We start from the raw sequence: 11,072 nt of genomic DNA, 5'->3' as shown, positions 1-11,072 counted from the left end.
TAAAGGCGCAAAGTCTGGTATGAATTGCCCTGAGGAGAGCTTGCGACAACGGTTTGGGTGAAGGCTTAGGTGTTCTAGATAACGTGTCTTGGCTGTCTATACGACCACATAACACATGACTATGGAGGAAGATCAGCTGGTGGATGTTATTGTTGTAGGGGCAGGTCTGAGTGGTAAGTAATACTCAAAGTACAGTTATTTAAGAAATGAACTCAATGTCTACCCAAGTTATACTCGTATAACCTGGGTTGGGGCAATTTACGCTTTATAATCCTCGAAGCGGATTATAAAAAAGCGTAAATTGCTCCAACCCAGGTTATACGAGTATAACTTTGGTAGATATTGAGTTCATTCCTTATAATTTAATTTTCTGGAATTTGCTGTACAAATTGAGTCCGTTTTATTTTAAAAATGATATAAATCTGTTCAAAATTCAAACGTAACGTCAAGTGAATTAGTACGTTGGTGCATTGTGACGTGTCTTGTGACGTGCAAACCAGGTTATACAAATTTAACTAAATTTTTCTATCCAATCAAATGCCGCGTTACAACCAGAATTAAATTATATATAAATGTTTTTTATACTGCAACTGTCTATAAGATAGGCTGCAATGCCTTGCCATAAATTCTTAATATCCACCTAGTATACGGACAATGCGTATTATGGGGGGGGGGGGGGGGGGGGGGGTATGGGTTAGTGCTCGCACAAAGAGATGTGTTAATAAGCCTTATATGTAAAATTCATGCTAGGTTTGATCTAGAGATTTGCCCAGGGAAGGGTTTGTTCCAAGGCGGTGTAGATTGCTGAATATTTAGTTGGTGTGAGCTGATGCCCATTTAGCATATTAAGGTCGTCCATCGATTAATGAACATGCATCGATTAGCTGATAATGCTGACTTGAGTGGAAGACATGATGGGTTTTTTTCTTTTCCCTCGTTACAATCAACTCAAGAAAGGCCAAATCAATGCAAGGGTCTTAAGAAAACGTCTTATCAATATTTCTACCGCTTCCAGGGGTCTTATAGAATTTGTACTGGGTCTATTACAATCAAGTACTAAAGGAATCGCTAATTAATAAAACCACTTTAACAGGAGCTTGGACTTTGGGTAGTTGTGTCAAAAAGCAATGTGACGCAGCCCTGTCTTTTCATTGTTGACCACTTGGACATAGCTCATTGAAATCAACAAGATTTGTCTGGCTTTTGAGCTAAGACTACGCAATCTGTGTATATTTCACTTCAAACCAGCTTTTTTCACTATTACGTAATACTGAAAGTTCAAGGTCTTGTTAAAATGGTTCTAAATAGAATCCTTATCAAAAAACGACTAGGGTTGATTGGTTGAAATTTTACAATGTACATAATACTAGTAAGTACTTTAATCTTTTGTCTAACAGATGTGTAATTGACATATAAAGCCCACTAAATGCACGATTCTTCAGCCACCAACTGCAAACACTTAAAATCTTAATCATATCGTTGTCAATTTAATGGTTCTAAATAGAATCCTTATCAAAAAACGACTAGGGTTGATTGGTTGAAATTTTACAATGTACATAATACTAGTAAGTACTTTAATCTTTTGTCTAACAGATGTGTAATTGACATATAAAGCCCACTAAATGCACGATTCTTCAGCCACCAACTGCAAACACTTAAAATCTTAATCATATCGTTGTCAATTTAATTGCCCTTGTCATTGAACCCAGCATTTACTAGTACTTTACATCATATCTACATGTACGTATTATTGGACATCTATTTCGTCGTAGTTTGATATGATGTAATTAACCGGTACTTCTGATACGAAGAGATTAGATGGGAGATACATGTACTGATATCATTTTAGGTTTGGCGGCTGCTAAACTTTTACAAGAGACAGGACTGGATGTGTTGGTGCTTGAAGCACGTGACAGAGTTGGTGGACGGACACTTACAGAGCACGTTAGTATACGCCCACATCTAAAATATCTTATTTGTCGTCATCCGTTCATTCTGATGAGGCACTGGGGTAACATTGAAAAGTACGAGGGTTGATCCAAAAGTTATGTCACAGATGCGATAAAATTGTGGTATGTAATTTATAAATAAATACAAACTTCAAAAAAGACATAAATTCCTGACGCAGCGATGTCAGTTATATAATCTTTTAAACATCAATATCTTGTTATGTTTTTAACGAAATTTAATCAAAATTTTACTTCAAATTAAAATTTTGATAAGAAAAATTTTGATTCATCATTTTATACAGTACAGCGGCAGTGTGAAACGCGGTGCATAGTGTGACACTACTTTTGGATCAACCGTTGTTGAAAAGTGTGACACTACTTTTGGATCAACCCTTGTTGAAAAGTGTGACACTTTTTTTTTGATCAACCCTTGTACATGTATTAAATTTTGTTTCTATATTTAGATAAATGTTTGTATTCATGTGATATATTCTATTTTTTTAACCTCAAACACTATATACTCTTAACCTTAAAAAAATCTAATTTAAGCTAGAACTGTAAAACTGTTTGTTGGACACTTTTTCAACCAAAAATCATTTGATTTGCAACGCAATTTGTTTCAACTTAATCATTGTTGCGAGGATTTCATTGATGAAACGTCAACAAAACTAAATGATCATCGGAATAATCATCGTAACAATAGATTTTATTCACCAGACCATTGTTTAACGTATTTCCATAACTGTACCTACGAAAAAATTATGACCACGAATATAAGTAAACCCACAGTGTATCATGGGATAACTGAACGGCAGGTTGGTTTTTGTTGTCTTTAGAACTCTCATGTTGGCTATGTTGATTTGGGCGGAGCCTATGTTGGTCCAACACAGAACAGACTCCTGCGCATGGCGGATGAATTCGGGATTAAAACTTATTTTACCAATGAAGTGGAAGACCTGGTGTTTTACACTAAGGTATGCAACCACAAGAATTGTGAAAAAAAAAAACCCGAATTACTGAGTGCCGAATTTACTGTAAACCAACTATTACCGTATATCCGGTAATTTTCGCGTTGATCTAATTATCGCAAATAATTGAATACGCAGAAATTATATCCTGTATCTTTTTCTATAAGAAACTAGAAACAGCAAAAAATGACTGACACAAATAAAAAAAGTTACTGATTTTCCCCACTTTCGCAAATTGTGTGACATGCGAAAAAACCGGATATACGATATTCGCGACAACTTTGTTTTGCGATTAACCTGAAACAAACTGGTTCGCGGCGACTTCATTTTCGTGACTAATCCTTATCCACACATGTCTTTTATTACACCTATAGGACAGGCGAGAATTATTCGCGATTATGAGGTCTTGCAAACCCTCGCGAAAAATTCTCGCACGTGAATAAAAGTTGGTTTACAGTACTTTGTATAAATCACTCTACGACCTTTCTATGAAAGTATTATTGTTATTTTATTGTTCGTCGACTTCAGGGGAAATCCAAGAGGTACCACAGCGCCTTTTCCCCAGCAAGTGGGTTTTTCGAGTATTTGGACATGAATAATTTTTTCAGACTTTTGGATAAAATGGGTGAAGAGGTATATATAACATTTAAGACATTCTTCAAATAACAATCGTTCTTCTTTCTGATACTTGTATTGCATACTGTATTACATGTATATCTTCCTAGATTCCTCCCGATGCCCCTTGGAGGGCCCCACATGCCAAAGAATGGGACCAAATGACCATGCAGCAATTTCTTGACAAACATGTTTGGACCAAGTAAGCAAGACTCGGTGGTTTGTATACCTTGTGTATAACACACGTTTACCGAACAAACAAAACGTTACACTATTCTAAAACGCAGATCATTTGTCACCAGAGCTCAGGAATAATGTTCCCTTATAATAACACAAAGCACGGTAATAAAGCAAAGCAGCACGAGTGATTACATAAAAAAATATAGAAATCTATGGGTAATAAGGCATGGCAAATTGTACTATTAAATATAACTTTCATAATAACAGATAGAGATTCCGCTTCTTCATTTTTGTTTTCTAATAAAAGATGATTTATTCAAATGGTGGCAATCTCAAAGGTAATGGATAAAATATAAATGGATTTTTAAACACTGAAGGAAATACTCCTGGTTCGTGGGGACGTAACGTCGTTGGTGGCATAATTGGGATTTCAGCAATTCCTTATATATACGTTAGTGAGGATGTAACTTTGTGGACAAGGGTTACCCACGAAAGCCACGAACACTGGTCCCCCACGAACAATAATGATTCCACAGTATTCTAACAATAATTTAAGTCCTGCACAAACATCAGACAAAGTGAAATGTTTAAAAAAGGAATTTGATATAACAATTTGCTTTTACCATGACCTTTGGAACACAAAAAACCAACGATAAGCGACAAATGGTGCCAAGAACAAAAAAAAAATTATTCAATTTGTCTGCACCAATTGGCGTGTAATAGGACCTAAAAAAAAACATTCAATACTTAAGTCAATTTTGAACGGACGGACGAGCGAACGGAATGATCACATTATTAAACATAAAAATTTTATATAGCTTTGTAATGGCTAATTTTTGAAAAATCGCTATAAATGCTCAAGGTCATTTGTTTTCTTTTTGAACAATTTTAGACAAATCTACCGCTTCTGTAAAACCTTCGTCAATGTTAACGTCACTTCGGAGCCCTATGAAGCCTCAGTACTTTGGTTTCTGTGGTATATCAAATGTTGTGGCGGACAAAAGCGAATTTTCTCAACAACAAATGGCGGACAGGTGCGTGTCCGTAATGCAAATAGTGTGTTTGTTTTTGTGCATATAGCTTAAAACTGTACACAATTTATGCATGGTTTAATTTTTTCATCACGATTTTTAATTTGGTTGACACTTTTTCAACCAAATTTCACATTCGCCGTTTTCGAAACTAATTCACACTATTGCCAATGATTTTCTTTTCTACAGGCATCATTCGTCAATTGTAGTCCAAATTATTTTGCTAATTAGAACTTTTCTACATTACATCATTTTCATCAAACTCTGTAATGTCCGGACATAGAATAATTTTTATTGAAGTTATTGTTATGACCACCAATCTCGTTAATAGATACTGTAGTAATTCTGATACCGGTATTACATGCTCTCCCTCAAAGTTATTTCCCTTGGCCGCCATCTTATTTTGAATTTTCTTCTTTTAAACATCCAAATTTAAGCATGTGTGGCAGAATTTTATAGGGGGATATCGAAACAATTTCACGAATACTGTACAAATCAAAAGATGTTCTAAAAAATATTCGTCATAAAAACAGTGCTGTGTATATCAAAATACCTAGAAGGACAGTTGAAAATGATTCAGTAATGAAGGCTGTACCTACAATATGGCGGCCAACAGGAAGTAACGCCTGATAGGGATTAACTACCTATTTAATTGAAGTAATATTTGAGATCTATTGTGTCTCCACAACGTTCTACGCTCTACATCGCTAAATCAAACAAAGACCAAAAAAAAAAAAACCCCAGAAGAAATTAACACAGTAAAGTAATTTGAGACAGTTCAGCTTTGTGAGTTTCTGAAATCCATGGTTATAGTCTGTCCCAGGATATTTATGCAGCACATTTTGCCAAATTTTAATAAAAATACACATACATGTGAAAGAAGTGATTAATTGGAAAATTCCAAAGATATCTTCATTGACACAATATCATTTTTCACACGGAAAAATTCACAGGAACGAAAACAGATTTCTTACGGAGATTTATAAAGGGAAATGTTTGCACGTTTTCTCCATTCGGAAGTCACTCGGAATACCTTGTGCAATTTTTCAACGTTATCATCCGGGTCTGCTTCAATACAAAATCCCCGTAGACATCACATATTTTAGCCATGTATTGAAATCTGATAATAAAACTAAAGGGGCGTTTCAACGCAGAGATCTTGGACATTTTTCATTCTTTTGAATGAACATCGTTTGAACTCTGAGTTTTTTATAAATATCGAGTAATTGAGCAAAAAAATGAATCAAGAATATCTTGGGGCAGACTATAGGTGTGAACTGGCTAGTGTTGTATTCTTACATTTACCATTATGACAACTCATGCATCGCTTTCTTAAGCTATTCAACGCTTTCATTTGTTTTAATAGCTTTTGCTTTTAATTCCTTCAGCAGTAATTATTTTCTAACTTTTCAAAATTCAAGATTATCTTTTTGGGAGTTGATTTTTAATCACTCTGACAAACCGAAACTGAAACAGTATTTGGACCTAATCACAAATCATCACCGCTGACAAGATTTAGTTTTTGAAAATAATCCATAAATTCGAGGTAATGTATCTTGAAGCGTTGTGTTTTAAGAAATTTATTTATGAACACCTTGAAAATAGTCAGATGTTAAATAGTACGAACAATTTAGATATTTTTTGCAGTCGTATGTATTCATACGCCAGAGTTCAATATAGTCTCGTTCAACCATCGGCTGTCTCCGTAAATTGACGACAAGCAGAGAGTCATTTTATATTTAGAGGTCGCGTCATCAAGCTATCACTTGACCTGGTGTACACATTCTCTTGCTTATGGGAGAGCCGAGCATCTGGTTGAACGAGACTAGAGTTCATTATTGCTTGGATCCATACAATTTTTGGAATATTTCGATTACTTATACATAGTTTGATGGAATCAATTCTCTCTTAAATTATTACACAACACTATTCATACGGGGTTTTCTCGAAATTCTCGTCGGAAAAGTCCAATAATTCATATTATAAAATTATGCGTAACTCAAACACAGGTTATAAACTACTTGCCAAGCAAAGTAACATATCGTTGATTTTAAAATAAATAATAATTGATATAATCAACTCCCGTCAGTATTTATGTACTTTGATTTTTATTTGGTATTCAATTGCTATGGCTAATCAGGTGTAGTGTTTGTATTTTGTTTGTTTGTTTGCATGTTACGCTTACATATTCCTTTCTAAAAAAAAAAATAACTGCATTTTGAAGAATGTCATTATTCGAAATTAGCATGCATGCCAGTATATTTCAAATATCTCTCCCTTTATTTTTTGCTTTGCTTAGAGAATGCATGACAATTGCACGACAGTATGTGAATGTGAATGTATCAGCGGAACCCTATGAAGTGTCCCTGTTGTGGGTGCTGTTTTATATTAAACTCTGTGGGGGCACACAGCGCATACATGCTACTGAGAATGGGGCACAGGTATTATTATTCTGGGTCTTTACTTAAACCAGACACTATCCAGTTATTAATATTGTAACCGTCTGAATTGATTAATCGTCCTATATATGATATACTCTAGTTAGTATTTAGCAATATATATATATATATAAATGTGTGTATATATATATATATATATATATATATATATATATAATGTGTGTGTATACTGCACATCAATATACCTATATATACTGTTGAAGATAATGTTTCAGGAGAGAAAGTTTGTTGGCGGCTCACAACAAATCAGCAAAAGAATTGCCGAAAAGCTGGGCAACGGTGCGTATTTTGAGTTTAATGTTAAGTATTCAACCCAAAATTAGAAGGCTTATGTAGAAACATTTCTTACATTCATAAAAATACCGTGTGCCGGTATTTTCAGACCGAGTCCTCCTGAGTCACCCTGTGTGCCATATCAGCCAGACAACTGATGGAGTGACGGTGTCCGTTACTGGTGGACAACAATTCAGGGTAACCCCAAAATCACTACACGAAAAAAAAAATCACTACATATATACTAAGTCTTATGTTCTTGATGAAACAAATAAAAGTTAAAATTGTGTATTCATTTTCGGAATGTTACACAGAGACCAAGCCCGTTTTAAAGCCGCTTGGTCCGATTTTTTCGTAATTACAGTATCAAATTTTTTTCATACAAATTAATTACCTTAGTAAGTTATGGACGTTCTCCTATTTACACCAGCAGAATCAGTCTCCTTTCAAAGTTAGAAATATTCAAAGTAAATAAAAATAATTTCTCTTTGGGCAAACGAAAAAACAAACCAAAATGCATCACGGGAATGTTTAGAAAAGGAAACCGCTTGGTTTCGTCCCCCGAATGATTGGGGTTATTCAACACGCATGCTATGCATCGATTGTAAAGAAAGCATACTTTAGAAATATAAGCGAACAAAACGTACACATGTTTATTTGTAATTTGTCTGATCATTTCGACCTTTATTTAAAGCGATGTCAAATTCGTAATACAACCATACCCGTCTCGTCGTCAGGGGTGAAATTTAACATGAGGCGAAATAATGCGGTACCTTTTAATGACGTTTCTTTTGTTAGCAAATTTTGTACGTATTTTTCTTCATTGAAATTTGGCATAATTGACGGGTAAAACTACTGCAATGTCTATTAGTATACATATGCTAAGCATAGCCATCGTTTAAAAACGTGCATAAAATTTGATATAAAATCGGACCAAGCAGCTTTAACATTAATTTCTATGTAACCATTAAAAAAATTATGGTTACATTGAAATTAGTGTAAAAACGGACTTTGCCTCTATGGAATGATACTTTACTCTATTTTTTTTTAATATGAATTTTAGGCTAAACGTGTCATTATTGCCTCTCCGCTACCTTTACAAAATAAGATCACATATGACCCTCCCTTGCCAAGTCTTAGGAATCAATTAATACAAAGAATCCCAATGGGTTCCGTCATCAAAACATTTTGCTACTACAAGACCCCTTTTTGGAAGGAAAAAGGCAAGTCAACAGAACTGTTTTTTGAATACAGAGATAGAATCTTTAGGATAAACGTTATTGTTTTCAACAAGACCGTCTTTTTAAGGTTATTGTGGGTCCACTGCAATAGACGATGATGCAGCCATAGTTGAATTCACATTGGATGATACGAAGCATGACGGAAGTCACCCAGCGTTAATGGGGTGGGTACAGATGAAATATCACATTACTCCGATTTACATGTATATATTTACTTAATTCATTTACTCTTTATTTATCTCTGGTTTCTGTCGCTTGTAGATTTATTCTTGCAGATAAGGCAAAACGTTTTGTTTCTATGACACCGGAAGAGAAAAAAGAGAGTATATGTCGTCTGTATGCTAAAGTCTTCAAATCAGACGAAGCGTTACATGTAGGTTTATGTATAATCTTTTATATTTAAAGTAAAGCTATGTATGTTGAATGAGAAATATAGAGGCAGCTTTCATATACATATATGAAAAGCGCTATTACAGGGGCTTCTGTATTTTAAATAACTTTATGATAGTTTTACTTATATATGCTGCAATTTGATTAAAAATAGTGTAGCACTCTTTACTCTAATTATACTCTACGCAGAGTTACTTGTTCGGAAATAATCCACAGATGTCTAATTAGAGCCATTATTACAAGAGCTTGGACTTTGGGTAGTTGTGTCAAAGTGACGTTGACCTGCATGTCTATTTCATTGCTAGCAACTCAGTTCTTCGAATCAACAAGATTTGTCTGCCTTTTGAGCTAAGACTACGCAATTGGTGCATACTAGTATTTCACTTGAAACCAGCGTTATTTTTAACTTGTTATCACGCAAAAAAAATTGTAACGTCCTATCAAAAGTACAAGGTCTTGTTAAAATGGTGCTAAGGTGGTTCGCTACACATTGAAAAAGTTTCTAAAAGCAGTAATAAATACTTAAATGCGATAGATGAAATTTGCAGTTTGGGATAAAAAAAAATATGATTTTCAAAAATGTAATTCGGAAAATATGAACAAAAGGCCCAGGCGGATTCTAACTCATAATCTGCGGCTCACAAGCCCGATACTTTAACCACTCAGATATAATGATATTCAAACTGATATACATATAAGCAATTTAACCAAAAATTGAAAACGCTATGTTGTGATGTTGTATCTAAAAGGGTATATCTTGATGTAGTGTCATATTAACTAAGCGTTCTCTAACTAGATCGGTGTTATTTTTTAATCATTGTCTTTTGAAGCCAATACACTATGAAGAGAAGAACTGGCTCGGGGAACAGTGGTCTGGGGGTTGTTACACAGCCATGATGCCCCCGGGATTCCTAACCAACTTCGGCGAGTAAGATATTATTTGTTTCACAACTTTGCAAATTATTCTACATACTATTATTTGTAACTTTTGAATAATCCCTTGTTACAACTTAATAAGCAAATACGATGTATTTGTTTTTACAGAGAAATAAGAAGACCCGTTGGTAATTTATATTTTGCGGGGACAGAGACAGCCACTCAGTGGTCGGGGTACATGGAGGGGGCGGTCCAGGCCGGGGAGAGGGCGGCCAGAGAGGTAAAAGTAGTGACCAGACATCCGCCGTCGTTTAACTGCTGTCATTGTTAATGATCGAGTTTGCGGACATCGTTCTAAATATGCTTTAATTTTTTTCTAGATTTTATTTGACATGGAAAAAATTCCCAAATATGAAATTTGGCAAGACGAAGAAGAGAATACTGTAGGTATCGAACTATAAATGAATTTAAAATCATACATGTGTATCGGTACTGGTATCATATATAACGAGGTTTTTGTTCTGTCGTCACAGCTTGTGAGAGCCCGTCCGTTTGAGAGCACGTTTTGGGAGAGAAACCTGCCTTCAGTCGGGGGGTTTCTGAAGTGTGTATCCGTTACAACAGCTTTAGCAGTCGGATCGGCGGGACTGTGTCTTTATTGGTGGAAACATTAACATGCTAATTCAATCGTTCAAAAATGGACCGAATTCAAAATAACCTAGGGTTTTATCTTAAAAGATCAAATCAGACTCAGTAAATTAACAAATAAATCAAACATTCAAGTATATTTGTTTGCATCTCCCAACCAAATATGTGCAAACAAAAATAAATTATTTATACTATTTCGGTTAATATTACTTGTTAGTTGCTTGGTACTTTTGACACTTGAAATAAAAGATATTGAATATTTGTATGTTGTTGAATTCTTATTTGTGTCATGGTGTTAATAAAGTGTTCAATCGACAAATCCAAAGGAGCTTCCTAGCGCAGGAACACGCCATTATCAGAGACAAACATTTAAGATAGCTTGATTTAATAATGTGTATTAATAGCAATGATTAGAACGGGGAGCTTATTTTATATCTATTTG

At 34.8% G+C, this 11,072-nt stretch overlaps 1 protein-coding gene across 2 annotated transcripts; it reads left to right on the top strand.

The window, feature by feature from the left end:
• Positions 1–10,889, top strand: Maoa (monoamine oxidase A). Of its 2 annotated transcripts, none has more exons than XM_011454195.4 (15): positions 1–173; positions 1,850–1,944; positions 2,786–2,923; positions 3,446–3,550; positions 3,643–3,734; positions 7,043–7,184; positions 7,418–7,481; positions 7,585–7,673; positions 8,539–8,698; positions 8,784–8,880; positions 8,978–9,089; positions 9,937–10,034; positions 10,151–10,262; positions 10,363–10,425; positions 10,516–10,670. In XM_011454195.4, exons 1-15 carry the CDS (start codon positions 116–118, stop codon positions 10,654–10,656), a joined length of 1,566 nt encoding a protein of 521 aa, XP_011452497.3. In that variant the 5' UTR covers positions 1–115; the 3' UTR covers positions 10,657–10,670.
• Positions 10,890–11,072: the final 183 nt, after the last annotated feature.

The sequence above is a fragment of the Magallana gigas genome, chromosome 8 (assembly GCF_963853765.1).
Source record: "Magallana gigas chromosome 8, xbMagGiga1.1, whole genome shotgun sequence".
Taxonomy (NCBI): Eukaryota; Metazoa; Mollusca; class Bivalvia; order Ostreida; family Ostreidae; genus Magallana; species Magallana gigas.
The sequence above is the reverse complement of the archived record's forward strand: the minus strand, read 5'-3'. Positions and strand labels throughout refer to the sequence as shown.